General features: G+C 42.1%; 1 protein-coding gene across 1 annotated transcript; it reads left to right on the forward strand.

The window, feature by feature from the left end:
* Window positions 1-8,692: 8,692 nt before the first annotated feature.
* LOC307229986 (monocarboxylate transporter 1-like) lies at window positions 8,693-17,001 on the forward strand. The gene is made up of 6 exons (XM_080000136.1): window positions 8,693-8,999; window positions 10,029-10,200; window positions 11,641-11,909; window positions 15,209-15,352; window positions 15,571-16,344; window positions 16,502-17,001. Exons 3-6 carry the CDS (start codon window positions 11,693-11,695, stop codon window positions 16,720-16,722), a joined length of 1,356 nt encoding a protein of 451 aa, XP_079856262.1. The 5' UTR covers window positions 8,693-8,999; window positions 10,029-10,200; window positions 11,641-11,692; the 3' UTR covers window positions 16,723-17,001.
* Window positions 17,002-17,696: the final 695 nt, after the last annotated feature.

Genomic DNA, 17,696 nt, shown 5'->3' on the forward strand with positions numbered 1-17,696 from the left:
GAAGCTAAGCTCTTATTCTCCTGTGTAGTGACTTGTTGAAAACTATGCACACCTGCCCCGCACGCTGATGCCGCGTCTATCCATGTAAATGCAAAGTAGAACTATTTTGCATGGAGCAATTCTAAGCCAATTTTCCAGACTTCCTCAAGCGGAAAATGAGCAGAGTGCAGATAAAATGCAAAAATGCATTGTGGACTGCGTAGTATATCAGCTTTATGATGACACACAGTGGAAATCCTGTAAACTATCAGCAGAGAAATGGCCACCAACTTAAATCACAGCCCATAACCAATTCTCCCATGATCACCACACTGATGTACCCTGCTCGTCCAACCTATGCCTGGCAGATATTGCGCTTTGTCTTGTTTTTATTGGATATTAGCGCAAATCTTCACTCCAGTCCACAAGCTGACAAGTCTTTGTTGTCGCGAATTTGTGGATAAATGGATTCTCTGAGATTTGCTTGAGACGGACGATAAAAGAATGTGGCAAGAATGACTGGGTCCTTGACCTTTTCAATAAAGCATCGACGTGACCGCAGATGCTGTAATGAGAGAAGAATTGGTTTAAGAAATATACAGCAGCCTGAGCGATCTTTATTTACTCCTGTATTACAAAAGTGATTGTATTTTTTGCTGATCTCTGGATAGAATAGCAAAATGGTGCAGTAAAAACATTATCCACAAGGTGTCCCTATTCTATGCTAGAGTAATATTGTCAAAATGGTGGAATGGCTGAGAGTATGTTTCGTATTTCCATGGTTTAGAACACAGATTTCAATGTTTTTTTGGCCCTTTAATAATTATTAATAAAATACATAAAAATATACTGTTGGGTGTTTTATACATCAATGTGTTCCATTCTATTTCTGTTCTAGTTAGTGGCCCTAACAAATATTACAGAGCATCTGAGCCCCGCTGCCTCAGGTGGCTTCTCATCGCAGGGGAGGACAATGTAGGATCATCAAAATGCTGTGCTGGAGCTACGTACACGTTTCAGCGTCGACCGAGGCCTGGGCCTCAGCCAAATACTGCCACAGTGTCACCGTGGTGTTGTCGCTCAGATTCTGTCACTCAATAGAGCAGCCATCTGGCCAGTCTCAGAGGTTCAGAGAGACAGAGGGATCCGAAATAGAAGCAGCATTAGAAAAGGTCAGACACGGCGGAAAGGCATCTGTAAAATTGCTTTGTGTTGCTGTACAACAGCAACACAAAGCAGTGTGTGTGTGCGTAGCACTACACACGCACACACACACACACACACACACACACACACACACACACACACACACACACACACACACACAGACACACACACACACACACACATACACACACATACACACACACACACACACACACTAGTATTCTCCAATAACATCATCAAGGCCTGTTTCCAAAGAATATTAACCTCTTTCATCTCCTTGAGACATGAACACATTGAGTGGAACATTGGAAAGTGGTCTCCTAAGAGTGGTCTCCTAAAAAGGTATAATTTGGACATGGCATGGAGCGAGCACTACAACGAGACCGGAAATAGCAGGATATTCATCTCCTGATGCCCCGTTCCTTGCATCACAAATTCCAATGATGACCGTGTACTTCTGTGTTTTGTGCAAGGGATTTGCCGGGGTTTGAGCCGTATCTCAGTCATTCCAAGTCCCCATGAATGTGTGCTCGAGCTCGAAAACTCTGGTAATCTATGGTACTGCAGCAGGAATTGACCCCCATCGGATAAACCCCTCCAAATTGCCTCCCTGATATATGGCCCGCCCTTGTTACCACTACCCCCTTCGCACACACACACACACACACACACACACACACACACACACACACACACCCTCCGCCCCCACCAACACCACCACACCCCTCGTCAATTTTCTCCATTCCCCTCAAGGTCAGCTCTCCGTGCTGTTGGACAAAGGAGCAGAAGTGTTACCGCCTGTCTGCCTGGCTGCTTCAGATCCAGGTCTCCAACCATCAGCGCGCCGGCCCTACGCGCCGCGTTCCCCGGTCACGTTTTTGACATGGTAATGACTCCAGCCGCCTCGCCGCCACGGGAAACAAGGTTAGGTTAGGGGGAAAGAATGCGTGGACAAGACAGAAGTGCTCCAAGTTGAAGAGATATGGGGTTTATAAATAAGTTTATAAATTGCCAGGTTCATTTACACGCACTAGGAATTCATCATGGTGATTATTTCTGCGCATCTATACACGATTAGCATTACAACACGCTTAACGTCTGAGAAAAAAAAAATAAAAAGAACAATAAAATAGAATAAAAAGTATAGTATAAAATCAAATGGAATTGTCAAAAATATACACAAATAGCCGAATAAAGCCAAAACAGAAGAGTCAAAATGATATACAGAATATACAATGTGATCCTATACACAGGATAAAGAGGGAAGGGGTGAGAACTGTAGGATGAAGAGTCAGTGCAACACGTTAGAGTGGGGTGTGGAAGATACTGGAGGGAAAGGGAACGAGTGGAAGAGGATTTCAGACGGGAAACACACAGGGACTTGGATTTGGATCTGGGGTTGGATGTGGATTCCTCATGAGGTTTTTAAACAGGACAGGATTGTACCATAAAATATGGTTATGAACAGAATATAGCTCTCGTTGGTATGCATACGATGCTGGAATTAAATTCCAGATTTTGCTTTGTGAAATATTTTATTTTTTCTTTACGCAAACGTAACTCTATTTATATTTTGGTGCATAGTATCATTTAGTATCACATTGAATATATATGTTTTGTATTTCTTTGGTATTTGTTGGCTATTTGTATCTATCTGACATTTTTATTTTGTTATTGTTATTTTTTACTATTTTATTCTATTTTATAGTATAATTGTATTGTATTCTAAATTTTTAGGCTTTTGCTTTTAATGCTAATAGTCTGCAGTGTAAGGCACCAACCCTCCTCAGATTCCAATGTAAATGTGTTTGGCAGAATAAACTGTTTTGGATCCTGATTCTTGGTCTACAATTTCAGAAACCGCTTTCAAATGTTTTCGTTTCATGATTGTCATAAAAAGTTGTAGAATGGGACGAGACCTCGTGTGCACCAATCTACGTTCCCTCACACAAGTTTGTAGAAAACTCAAGCATTCTTTATGTGACAACAGGGCCCTCCTGATTAAGAAACAGGCCCCTCCAGCCTTCATATGTGTAGGTGTTGACTTAGCCGGCATTGTCCATATACACAGAAAGCTACTCTGCTGTACAAGTTTGATGTCTGGCAGCTCGGCCCACTCCCCTACAAGGAGGTCCCCAAACAAGCAAACTGGAGTGACTCATGTTGAAATTGCCTTTGTCTTTATCCAGGAATTAATTAAAGTTTTATGTGCTGAAGTTGTGTGTGTATGTGTGTGCGTGCGTGTGTGTGTGCGTGCGTGCGTGCGTGCGTGCGTGCGTGCGTGCGTGCGTGCGTGCGTGCGTGCGTGCGTGCGTGTGTGTGTGTGTGTGTGTGTGTGCCATGTCAAAATCATACCTTTTTAGGAGACCACTCTTAGGAGACCACTTTCCAATGTTCCACTCAATGTTTTCATGTCTCAAGGAGATGAAAGACTGAAAACTATCCTTTGGAAACAGGCCTTGATGATGTTATTGGAGAATACTAGTGTGCGTGTGTGTGTGTGTGTGTGTGTGTGTGTGTGTGTGTGTGTGTGTGTGTGTCTGTGTCTGTGTGTGTGTGTGTGTGTGTGTGTGTGTGTGTGTGTGTGTGTGTGTGTGTGTGTGTGTGTGTGTGTGGGAGGGGGTTATTTATGTATGCATGCACATGCATACGTGTGCATGTTTGTGGAATGGAAAAAAGGAGACTAGCAAAAGCAAATGGCCAACATGATGCTCTTTCGACGCTTTATTTTTGCTGCATTTGCAGTCTGCAAAACCAAATATCACCGCACACACACAGTTATTATGTTCAAGACTGAGAGTTGTAGAGAGAGAATGGAGAAGGAGACCCCGCAACCCTGTGAACTTGCCAACTGCATTCTTAATGACTGTAAAGCAGTGCTCCAAGTGGGCGGGTACCTTCTACATTTTACTCATTGGCGTACCAGGACTTTTTCTTGCACAGCGGCACTTCTCACCAGCTGCCAGTGTCTGTTCTGCCCTCTCAAATGGAGGGATCAAGTGGACATGGAGTGCACTTTTTCTTTGAATTATCAGAACGCACAAGCTGCGAGCTCCGGCTCAGCATTGCCACGTTGCCGTGACATCAGGTCTGTTATCTTGGGAAACTCGGGGGCGAGCGATCAGCTCTGAAATTCCAACTTAAACGGCAACTTAAATAGCCCCCACCTGCGAGCACCGCTGTAAAGTATCTCAGTATAATGATCTGTTGATAGTGGAAGACAGCCCGCAACAAAATTGACTCATATTGCCTTAACTAGGATACAGGGCCACCATTGTATTTCGCCACATGGCACACAGTGTAATTGTATGTTGGTGCGGTCCTTATTATCTCGAAAATAACATACTCTTGTAGCATTTAAATCATCTATTGTCTTTGTCGTAAAAGGCCCTGATGAGATTAGATGTTTGCGCTAATAGCAGGATGTTGCCCGGGAGGTTTCCTAGAAGAGATAATGGGGTCATGAAAACACATGTCAACGTATTAGAGTAATTAATCTCATCGGAGGAATTTACAAAATCAGAATCAGAATGGCTTTATTTCGCCAGGTTCATTACATGCACTCGGAATTTGTCACACGGTGATTATTGCTGCATGTCTACAGACGACAAGCATTGCCGAAAATCAGCTAAACAGTCAGAGAAAAAAATTAATAATAATGACAAAAGAATAATAAAAATTGAATAGAAATTAGGTTAGGTGTGGGTATAAATTATGATTATAATTATGAGAATTATAAAAAGAGATACAGAATAAAGAGAGAAGCGGTGAGAACCGCAGGATGAAGAGTCAGTGCCACACGTTAGAGTGAGGTGTGGAATATACTGGAGGGAAAGGGAAGAGGATTTCAGATGGGAAACACACAGGGACTTTGATTTGGATCTGGGGTTGAATGTGGATTCCTCATGAGGTTTTTTTTAACAGGACAGGATGGTACCATGAAATGTGGTTATAAATAGAACATTGCTCTCATCTGTAGGCATATGATGCTGAATTAAGACTTAAGAGGACAGAACTGTACCACAGGATGTGACGTTGGAGGATAAATAACGCAGGAAGAAGAGGAAGGGCGGCAATGCAACCAAACAGGAAGCTGACCCGCCGTAAAAACCCACAAAAATTTCAGTAAGGATGAAGCAGCACTTGGACGTGACGAGCACCCCGTACATTGATTATAAGATTCGATACGAAGCGTTCGGCGCAATGTTTTCCTTTAATTCCGTTTGCACACAGCTCTCATTGAGCGTGCTGCTGAATAGAGTACGAGTGTTTTTTTGTTTTTTCTTTACCCCCGGTGCCAGGATTGGACAGACATTTGGCGGCTCACGTGGCCGTGCACCACGGAGACGAACGTCTGCCAGCGAATGCCTTTCTATCCTGAGAGTTGAGAGGGAAGAATCAGAGAGAGAGAGAGAGAGATTGAGAGAGAGAGAGTGGGAGAGAGAGGGTGGTGGGGGGAGTGAGAGAGGGAGGGAAGGGTTGGAGCAGCTATTTGTATGAAAAACAAAAAGGAAGAGGAGAAAGACATGAGTATATACCATGTTGATTCTATGTGGGTATGTCTGTGTGCATGCATACTGTATGTATATTTGTGTGTGTGTGTGTATGTGTGTCTGCATGTGTGTGTGTGTGTGTGTGTGTGTGTGTGTGTGTGTGTGTGTGTGTGGTCGAACATTGTTGAACATTGTATTGATGTTACACAAGTTGTTGCCCATGCGGACTGGATGATAAATAATTGCCTCTTACATTCGACCTGTGAGAGTGTATTACTGTATATGAGGGAAGCGCTGCCACAACACTTCGGCGTATTACGTCGAGTCCGCCGAGCGCTATAGAACATTGCTTACAGCGATGATCTTTTAAATCACGGCAGTTCCAAAACCTCCGTTCCCCGTTTATCAATCGGAGTTGAGTTATCCGACGTTGGATCGCAGTGTGCGCTCTGTACGCCCGGAAGCCATGTAGTGAACAAAAAAAGAAAAAAACAAGGTTCATTCCCAGCCTGGCCGTTTCCTTGCCAAAAAAAAATAGTTCATATTCGGGTACTTGGAATCATTCTACATCGCTATGTTATGCCGATGTGATTTCTCGTATCCGGCGTCTGCGGTGGAAGTTATGCTCCCTCGCTGATTGGAGTGTGTGTGTGTGTGTGTGTGTGTGTGTGTGTGTGTCGAGTGCAGCGACCGTGCGGTTTGAGAACGTGGCCCCTGGAACGTTCGAACCGAAGCGGCGTAGCTCGTAATCTCTCACGAAGAAAGACGCCGGATTAAAGCGATACTTCAACTCCAGTGCTCGCCATGTAATCACCCTCGTGGCGTCACCTCACTGGGAATCATCATCAGAGATCGACAACAAGTTCGGCAGAGCTTGATTAGCGTGACTTTGAATTCATAATTCAATTTCGACGCCCGCCGCGGTTAGAAGCAGGGTCGTTTTTGAATTTGTTTGACATCGGGAGGTAATGCCTGGATCAATGATCAGTCATTCTGATGTGATTTTTCATTTTTTTCTACTGATATAAAGTTATTTGAAAAAAATACTTCAGCAAATACCACATTATTGATGATTAGTTTAGAGGTATATCACCGACCTATAATGAATGTCCACAGGAACCATGTGTTTCCATTGACACAGCGTTGAAGCTCCCCGTTCCCTCCGTGTCGCCCTTCCTCCCCCGTCCATCAGATTGTGCGGCTCCAGCGCCAAGGGGAAGGAGGGGTAGACGGGGCACTACCGTGAGAAGGATGCAACGCCGGCACTTGTTGAAGAGACGGTACCTCACATTTTCCTTTGAATACCAACAGTAAGTTTTTGAGGCGCTTCATGAGAGAAATTTGAAAATGCAACTTCAGTCAAGTGCGGGAACAGTGCTAATGCATGATAACCGCACTGTGGCTATAGGGATAGCGATCGGCGCTCTATAGGAAGGTTTCGGCGTGCGTACCCTCGTCGGATATTAACCATCTGCAAACAACTGTGTGGTAACTTCCATTTATTAACATTATGGTTCTGATCTCTTGTCTCACATGATTTTTTTCACGAGAGTTTAAATAAACTTGAAATATAAAACAACACTTTCTATTCTGATGTTCTTCATTTCGGTAAACACCGGTCCGCCCTTGAGAAAGTGCATGACGGAATATGTTTTGATTGGATTTGCTCTGATTTACATAATAATAGATGTGAATATATATTCTCTGGTGGAATTGACAGTTTATTCTATTTTTTTTTCCGCCGATTCGGATAACATGAACAAAACCCACGTTTAATTACCAGGGATAACCACAAACCGTTCAAAGTGTTAGGTTACCCGGGCCCTGACTTCTGACTTGGCTCACCTGTCAGCGCTGCGACAGTTTCGACACATAGGTCTCAGACACAGCTGCATCCTGGAAATCAGGGACTGATGTCACCGTCTCCGAGCCTTGGAGTGGAGATTTGGCTTTGGCTCTGAGCGGGATTGTGCCGATAAGCAAGCAGATTCTGTACTTCGAGCCAACCTGCCGCCTGTCAGAAATCTCTTGGCAGGAGAAGGGGAGTGATAGGGGTTGAGAGGGAAGGGCGTGACCTGAAGGGACCCCAAATTAAAGACAGAATGAGAGAAAACGGCGGCGCGGTGATGTGGCTTTATCGGACATAAGAAGTGGATTCCTATTCAGAGTGAGAGTGAGGGGGCGACGACAGCTCACCCTGACTATGCATTCATAAAGCGAATAACGGAGGGATGCATGTGTGCATTGTTTGCCATGCACGCGTGTGCCTTTATGTGGATTATGTATTTAGGGAGCGTGCATTGCACGCACAAGTTTAAGCGTTTCCATGAGCGGCCTGCATGTGTGTGTGTGTGTGTTCCCAAATCCGTCTTTCATTATTCACCCTATGCACTTGCAAATACATGGCGCAACACATTTGAATCGCAACCGGTGCGGCGCTGCCTCCTCTGTGTGCAAGGCAATAAAAGTTCTCATTGGATTCAAAGTAAAATGGGCAACAATATGAAACAAAGAGAGAGAGAATGCCGAAGGGGTGTTCCAAAGCGCTCTGCGAGAACCCAGTGTTTTGGTAACCTCCCGCTATCCGGCATTTTCCTTTCCCAAGCTTTGACATAGAGATTGCAATGGCTCCCCGGGGGATGGGGGTTGGGGGGGGTGTGGGGGGGTGGGGGTCAGGAGAAAGCCTCAACTGGAGCTGACCTCCAAAGTGATCAAAAATTGTTCTCCCAGGTGAGTGAAGAAAACAATGTCAGTTGTTTAAGTAAACCGGATTTCTTATAGCCATGGCTCCCTGCACCCCAATGAAAGAGTGTTGATATGCCAACGTTTTCGGGAAATTGGTGTTCCAAAAAGCATCTTATCTCTTGGCTTGCAGCCCTCAGTTTATATCCTTTCTTGTTTCGCGAAGAAAAAGAAAAAAAAAAAAGCCACTCTGCGCAGCGCTCTCTGTGTAAGTGTGAGCCCAGCACATGACAGAGGTGGGGAATGCATTCTAGGGGCACGGCACTGAGCCTGGCAGAGCCAATAAGAGCTGGACTGGCCTAACCGTACCACCATTGTGCTGAGAACGTCATGCCGGTGCCCCGTGCCCATGAATGAACTCCAACCCCTTCAACTTTTTCTGTAAAACCGAGAAAGTCGGACGTCGGCCGAGGCTGAAGAACCAAGCAGCGAGCGTGGCGACTGTCGGCAGACGGAGAATCACCGGCAGACGGAATGCACAAACACATGAAGGGCTATCTGCTTCCCGTGTGTTTCCTGCTGGGACCCATACACTGACATCTGGCCCCCGTTAAAGGGCCGGGGAGAGAAGTGCTCGTCTGCAGAGCTCGTCTAGTGGTGAGGACAGCTCCTGCCAAGGTAAGAAGCTGGACGCGTAGACACCAACATGTGGCCACACATAAAATATTATTACTTCTTTTTTATTTGTTATTTTGCAGAGGTGTGCCTTGTCAGTGTCTAAAAATAATAAAATATATCTTTATAAGTTCATTTGTTATATTAATGTATTAGCTAATTGATTGCATGCATATATTTAAAAAGTACTTATACAATATAACATACAATATTATTGTATTAGAATTAAATAAAAAGTTATACAACAATAAATAAATAATATATATATACAGTATATATTTTTTTACAACTATTTGGAAAAAAAACTTAACACAACCAGATGGTGCCCAGAAATCTACTAAAAATGTTATTATTTATCGATGCATTTATTTGCCACTCATTTCAGCAAACTAGTGAAAACCACATTCACATGTCAACCTCGTGGAGAGCGGTGCACACAAAGCTTTCATGTGGGTGCAGAAAGGGTGGCTCTATGTTACTGTTTATCTCTGTCATCACTCAAAACACGCAGTGTTTTAGCCTTTAATGGTCCGACAGCCGCGTGATACTTAGTTAGACAGCCAAACACCGACAGACCAATGTGGCTGAAAATTAAACATCGCACCCCAAAAAGCGGAGACACAAAGACCCCGCCGTGACTCCGTCCATCATGCCTCGTGGCCGCGTGTCCCCTCCGTGGAGCCCACCCGTGTCGGCTGCTTTTTTTAGACATTGACAATGGCCATAGCAATGTTGATACTGTGTCAAGATGCCGATTTACTTTTTATTCCGACACCTATCGCCTTACAGAGATAGGTCAGGACATTGTGGTCGTAAAAGATTGTGAAAGGTTTGCCTCTCGATTCAAAAGCCTAGTGATCTGTTCTTGATTTGGTGTAATGACTATTATCTTTTAATCTTTTTTTGGGTTCAGTGGGCCTGTCATGTGTTGACAGCAGCCCTGTCACTTCTGATTTATTTCTTCTGATCCCCGTGTATTATTCACTTATATATATTTTTTATTCTCTAAAACATTCGGTCTCTCTCATCCAGCTCACGCGGTGGGCGCTCCTGTTTCCCCCGCGTACTTCCCTCCGCCGGCGGCCGCCTGTTGAATGTGCGTGACTATTTTCAGACGAGGAATATCTCCGAACTGACCTCAATCGCGACTGTGCAGTCCCCGGTTTCCAGAGAGGAAAAGGTGACATCTGTAAGAGGACACCGGGTACGTTCGCCTCTACCATTTAACCAAGGTGACCTCAGTCCTGTCGCTGATATTTCAAATCAGATGACAACAACCACATCTTTCAGATATTGCTGGCACCCAACCCCGACTTCCTCCTTTCAGGACATTAAGACATTTGAGCATGGCAATCTTGATTCTTCGATTTTAAAAATGTATCTTGTACAGCGTTGAATACTAACGATTTGTAGAGTATTTGTAAATGGGTGTAAATAAAAAGAATCCCCTGATAACATAAAATATAATAACATATAATATTATATACAAAAATATAAAATATATAAAAATATTTGACTTTGACAGTTTTCGTTTACCTCCTTTGCCACCCGAAAATTTCTCACAAATTAAAGAACCCAATCAACTCTACTACTATGCAGCAGATCATATTTAATCAGTAGCGGCCAGGAAAAGTGTTTCATTAAGGATTTCACCAAACTCATTCATTTACATGTTGATGAGTGACAAACGGACTGGGATTGCGAGTACTGAGGCAGTGACAAATTTAACTTTAAATATGTTTAAACCTAATGGTCTCATTATGTTAAACAGGAAGCTCGTTTTTCCTCCACCTCTCTTATGTACGCTTCTGCTTCCATAAGATACGGGGAGTGGGGGCACTTTTATGGCTGCATAGTAGCCGCTCAAATCCCAGCTCAATAACAAAAGGTCTTCAGTGCATTAAATATTCACCATTCATTTCACACAATTGGCCCATGATCCAATAACTTTTCACAGCACCAAACTAATTCATCAGCCAAATCATGTCCTCCTCGGCCCGAAAAAAAAAATGCAAAAAGCACTTTGCCATCAGCCACAATGCAGCACAACTGAGAGCCAGCGTGCAATGTGAATTCAAGTTGTGTGCGCGCCTGATCGATGCGCTCTGTGGACAGCCTCCCCTGTGTAAACAGTACAGTAAGCTGTTTGACTTTGCACTCTGCAGACAGATTCTTATTCATCACCACCAAAGTGAGACAGTGGGGGTTTGGGGAAGGAGCTCATTGAATAGATTCAGAGGGTACTGCAAAACTAATATTTCCAAAGATGGCGCCTTTTTCTCTTTGACAAATATTTTAAAAGATTTATTTTAAAGGACCAATAAAGTGTGAGATTTTATGTTACCCCCTGACCATTTTCCTGATGAGAGCTCAGATTTATTTATTTTTCATATTTAATATTTCTAATATTGTAATTGTGTTCTGTTTATATATATATAAAATCATAGTATATATATATAGTATATTATGGTTAAAGAAACTTAAAGAAAGGATTTAAGAAGAATCCTGGGAGTCCTTTTAGAAAAGGACATTTCAGTCCTATGGACATTTATAAGTTATTTTATTACATGTGAGGACTGTACATGTTGTAAAGTAATCAGTATGAAGAAGATGTCCTGTATATGCTGTGTTCCCTCTCTCACAGGCGACAACCTTCCACACACTGTGTGGGTAGAAGAGGATTTTATTAAGTGAAAATGCCACCTGCCATCGGTGGCCCCCAAGGCTACACCCCACCCGAGGGTGGATGGGGATGGATGGTGGTGGTTGGTGCCTTCATCTCCATCGGCTTCTCCTACGCCTTCCCAAAGTCTATCACTGTCTTCTTCAAGGAAATCGAGGTCATCTTCAACGTGACCAGTAGCCAAGTTTCCTGGATCTCCTCCATCATGTTAGCTGTTATGTATGCAGGAGGTGAGTTTGAGTGAAAAATAAATTCCATCAACTAAAGGCCTTTCAATTTCCATGGCAATTTCCATGGCAGTGATTTAAAGTTTTATATTACTTCTAGCTCATGCTTTCCACTTTTATTCTGATATATATATAAAGACGTACATGCTGTTGCTAATAATTTTTTTCATAGATTTTGTTAATATTTAATATATATTTATTTCAGAAAAAGTCTTAGATTACAATTTAATTAGGCATGATCTAATCACATCACAAGAAAAAAAGTGTACATTTCATACAGCAGAGTTGGTAATATTACCCATATAATGTTCTACAGCAACAAGATCGAAGAATCTTATCATAACCATGGATTTGCAAAGTATATAAGCATTAAGATTGGTTTGAACATCAGTAAATGCATTTAAGCTGATTATGCATTTTATGCCACCGTTAAAACTCATAACTCAAAATCTTAATTATAACAAAGGCACTTGCCAAGATCTCTCAGTTATGTTTATACAATGAACAGGATGTATTTCATGTCAAACAAAACATCATGTATCTCTCAGAAAACAAGTTAAACCCTCATTATCCAACAACGTTAGGACCATTTTGGTCCCTCAAATAGCACTTAAGCCAATTCAAAACGACAATATGTAGCAGCGTAGGTAAGAAGAATAATGGGTCACAATGCAATGTAATTTGTTAGTATAGATGAGGATGCAACAGGTACATTGCATGAGACCACAAGTTTTTAATGCCAATAAATCATTTTGACTGACTGGTCCTTTGCATGCATCATCAAATAGGGCATCCTTTTAACACTAAGTATGCATTAATTGCTAACTGAATTTTACTTTATCATGTAAAATAAACATTTTAGATCGGTGGCCCTGAGAGCTCAATGTACTGCAACTGAAAAAAAACATATGCAAATAGACAAAACACAAGCAGATTGCAAAAAGCACAACCGCATTAACAGAGAACACAACCACATTAAGACAAAGCACAACCAAATGAATAGAAAGAACAACCACATTAACAGAAAACTCAACCACGTTAATAGAAAGCACAACTGCATTAACAGAAAACACAACCGCATTAACAGAAAACATAACTGCATTAACAGAAAACACCACCGCATAAACAGAAAACACAATCACATTAACAGAAAACACAACAGCATTAACAGAAAGCACAACAGCATTAACAGAAAACACAACCGCATAAACAGTAAACACAACCGCATTAACAGAAAACACAACCGCAAAACCACATGACGGAAGTGAGCCACACGATTTAAGTGAGCCACAACTGTCACAGACCACCGTGTCCAAATCCTCCATCTGCTTCTTCCATGCAATTTAATAAATCCAAAAAACAACATTTATACAATACACAGTTTTTATTTAAGCCATTTAAGTGTGAATGAATCATTGATTCCACTCTCTGTGAACGTGATTCTGAATCATCTTCACTCACAACTGACTGAGAGCTCAACTGAACTGATTGATGAATGGATCGTTTCAGGAGGTGATTCAGTTCAGTTAGTTCACAAACCGAATCGTTCGCAAACTTCACCACACTCATGGAGTCGGTAGAATTTATTTTCTCTGGAACATTGCACTTAAATGGCTTAAATAAAAACTGTGGATTGATATAAAACTTGTTCTTCTATTTATTAATTGGAGGAAACAGATGGAGGATTTGGACATGGTGGTCTCGCGTGGCGCGACTGATCTGTGATAGTTGCGGCTCGAGGTTGTTACGTACTCATAAATTATTATATAAATACAGACACAAAATAATTTTTGTTTAATATATTTTATTGCCTTCTGTAATGTGGTTTTGCAGTTGTGTTTTCTGTTAATGTGGTTGTTTTTTTCTGTTAATGCGGTTGTGTTTTCTGTTAATGCGGCTGTGTTTTTTGTGATTTGCTTGTGTTTCACCTATTTGCATGTGTTGTCTTAAGTTGCAGTGCGTTGAGCTCTCAGGACCACCGTATTTCAGCCACACTACAGACCATGCAAGTTTCTTCAATCTTCAGCAGAAGTTTACCAACCGCCTGCTGTAATGCCCTTTGCACTTGTTCAATCTTTGATGAATTATATACATAACATCCTCCATCGGTTCTCCCTGCAACCTGCTTCATCCCGAGCACCTCGTCCTCCCAAGTAGAAGGAAGGAACTCATTGTTAGTGTGAAGCCTGCCTGCGTTACAGTCTAAACCCTTTGTCTTGCTCTGTGCTGGCAAACCAGTCTGGACAACCTCTAAACAAAAACTGTCAGATTCGATTTAGCTTTGTTGGGCAGCGCGGGGATTTGGCAGGGTGGCGGAAGCATCTTCCATGTGGATACTCATTCTCATTTTGGCCTGTTATTATAAGCCATAGACAGACATGGCATTTGGCCACCTGAACCAGGCCTCCCATTTAGGTTTGTGTTTACAAATAACAGCGATGTTGTAGAGTTAATGCTGAATATAAAGTGCATGCATTCAAGTTGCTGTGCTGTCGCTGCATACATCCAACCATTCCACCATTTGGATACGAGCTCCATATTCAAAATAAAATAGAAAATACCAAAAGGTAAAGGAAGATCTCTATAAGAAATAAACATTATGAAATACCTCATATAAAAGAACGTTGAGACAGATTTGTGAACATCCCCCCTCCCCTTTCCACTCTCTCTCTCTCCCTCACGCCAGACAAACACACACACACGTTTAATGGAATGTGTGTGTGTGTGTGTGTGTGTGTGTGTGTGTGTGTGTGTGTGTGTGTGTGTGTGTGTGTGTGTGTGTGTGTGTGTGTGTGTGTGTGTGTGTGTGTATGCGTACACATACACACATACAAACTCTTTCTCTCTCTCTCACTCCCTCCTCTATTTCCCTCGCTCACACGCACACACACACACACACACACACACACACACACACACACACACACACCATATGAGAAATGTTTTTTTAATGCCCTGAAACCCTTAAAAAGAAAATAAACACGAGCCAAGCATGCTGTGTGTAAATGTTTCAAATTAAACCAGCTTTCATATCTTTATCTCATACCATTAATAATAGATCCCATTATTAATGGTATGAGAGCACATCTACTGCAGTGCAGCATTGACAAAAAAATGATTCCAGAAGTTGTATGGCTTCTCTGGCTGCCACAGCTGGGGGATTGGTGCTCTCTGGTGGCTGCACATAGGGTTGTCGATAAAAGTTGGCTTTTCTTGGATATCACAGCGAACAATTACCCTCTGTTGTCAATATCAATAGTCAATGCAAAATCTCAATACAATACAAAATCAATACTTCCCAGGTCCAATCAGCAGTATCCTGGTGAACAAGTATGGAAGCCGCCCTGTTATGATCATGGGAGGATGCTTGTCTGGATCAGGCCTCATTGCTGCTTCCTTCTGCAATTCTGTTGAGGCTCTGTACTTCTGCATCGGGGTTGTGGGAGGTGTGTAAATCTTGATTTCCATCCTTTTGTCTTGGTTATCAATCAGAAACATTTTACGCAGCTCTGGCGCCATCGAGTGGCAATTTAGGATAAATACTGAACGTCAAAATGATTCAAAAGAAATCTGTTACGTGATGTTTAAATGTGGATAAAAAGCCATTCATGACAATTCAGTGCGAAATCAAAGCAAACTGTTTATTTCATTTTTATTTTTACAGGCTTGGGATTGGCTTTCAATCTTAACCCTGCCCTCACCATGATCGGGAAGTATTTCTTCAAAAAACGTCCCATTGCTAATGGGATTGCTATGGCTGGCAGTCCTGTCTTCCTCTCCACGTTAGCTCCTCTGAACAGCTGGTTCTTTGATCGCTTTGGCTGGAGGGGAAGCTTCCTGATCCTGGGGGGTCTTCTCCTCAATTGCTGTGTTGCAGGTTCCCTCATGCGCCCCATAGGACCCGTGCCCCAACGGACGACCGGCAGCGCAGAGAGCAAGACTGTTTTGCAGACCGTTAACAGCTTCATTGACCTCACGCTTTTCAAGCACCGTGGCTTTTTGCTTTATATCATGGGGAACGTGATCATGTTCTTTGGGCTGTTTGCTCCCTTGGTTTTCCTCAGCAATTATGCCAAAAGTAAAGACATTTCTAAAGAGAAGGCAGCTTTCCTCCTTTCCGTGCTCGCTTTTGTTGATATGTTCGCCCGGCCTTCCATGGGTATAGTGGCCAACACAAAGTGGGTCCGACCCCGAGTGCAATACTTCTTTGCTGCCGCTGTGTTGTACAACGGTGTGTGCCATGTTCTGGCACCCATATCTGTGGACTACACAGGTTTTGTGATTTACGCGGTCTTCTTTGGCTTTGCCTTTGGCTGGCTAAGCTCAGTGCTTTTCGAGACGTTGATGGACCTGGTGGGAGCACAGCGCTTCTCCAGTGCTGTTGGACTGGTCACCATTGTGGAGTGTGGTCCTGTGCTGTTAGGGCCCCCTTTACTTGGTGAGTACAATATGCAATGACAATACAATCCTCATTCATATCATTTCTACAAGTTTTGTCTAGATTTACTATTCATCTACAGACGCAGACTAAATAAACAAGTTGTTGGCAAGTATTTTCAGCGACTTGACAAAAATGCACTCTTAAATGTCCACAGGAAAGTTCAAAGACATCTACAATGACTACAGGTACACCTACCAGGGCTGTGGGATCGTCCTCATCATTGCAAGCGTGTTCCTGTTTGGAGGAATGGGAATCAACTATCGGCTTCTGGCCCAAGAAAAGAGAGAGGAGGAGAAGCGGAATCCGGTGGAAGGCAGAGTGGACGTGTCAATTAAGGACAACGGCGCCAACGAGGTCACAGAAGAAACGGTCTAATGTCCTTGTTCCGTAATGATCGGCGCTCTTCTCTTTTCACCTTGTCGTTGTCAGTTACAACATTCATAAATGAAAAAAAATGAATAACAATATATCCACTATTATTTTTAATTATTTTTGTCATTATTCATGTTATATAAACTATACTTATCTTTCGGACGTTTTATGGAAATGTATTATACCGTTCCTATAACTTCTTTACTGTCTGACAATGCGTTGTTTGTCTATAGTCAATAGTACAATTAAATGTACTGTAATAAAGTGGACATCATTTGCTGACGACTGGCTTTAAATGGGGTATGGGTACCAATTCGACAGTTCAACCACGACTCAATAAAATGCAATGTCAGAGGTCACAACAGACACACCAGTTTTAAGAGAATATCGGCTTTACTTATTCAATATGTAATTTTTGTTATTCGATGATATATATACATATATATTGTCATAATTATTAAAACACTGTGCTTCAGTAATATTTAAACTAAACGCCTGAAGGGAAACATACAGATAGATGTACTGTAGGTCAATGTTGATTGGTGCAGACATACGTCCACAATGTTTGTTATCTTTGTAATTTGTGATGCATTTCACAAGAACCCAAAAACTGTAACATGCACCTAAAAGGAGTGATCTGGACCCTGTGTATTGCTGCCTGCAATACACAGGGACCACAGGGTGGACAGGGTGTATTGCAGCATTTATTATTATCATTTATAATTTTAATCATATCATTTATTAATATTATGTTTTTTATTATTATTAATAATAATAATAATAATAATAATAATAATAATAATAATAATAATAACAATAATAATAATAATAATAATAATAATAATAATAATAATCTGTCGCAATGTAGCTGAATGTTATTCTCCCTTGTAAGTCGCTTTGGATAAAAGCGTCTGCCAAATGACTAAATGTAATGTAAATGTAATAATAATAATAATAATCATCAGCATCATCATATT

This window comes from Zeus faber (assembly GCF_960531495.2).
Source record: "Zeus faber genome assembly, chromosome: 5".
NCBI classification, from domain to species: Eukaryota; Metazoa; Chordata; class Actinopteri; order Zeiformes; family Zeidae; genus Zeus; species Zeus faber.

Bases quoted from the DNA above. Each gene is read 5' to 3' on its own strand.
- LOC307229986 (XM_080000136.1), top strand. From the start codon at position 11,693: ATGCCACCTGCCATCGGTGGCCCCCAAGGCTACACCCCACCCGAGGGT. The intron at 11,910-15,208 runs GTGAGTTTGAGT...AATACTTCCCAG, and splicing joins AGCTGTTATGTATGCAGGAG to GTCCAATCAGCAGTATCCTG. The intron at 15,353-15,570 runs GTGTGTAAATCT...TTATTTTTACAG, and splicing joins CTGCATCGGGGTTGTGGGAG to GCTTGGGATTGGCTTTCAAT.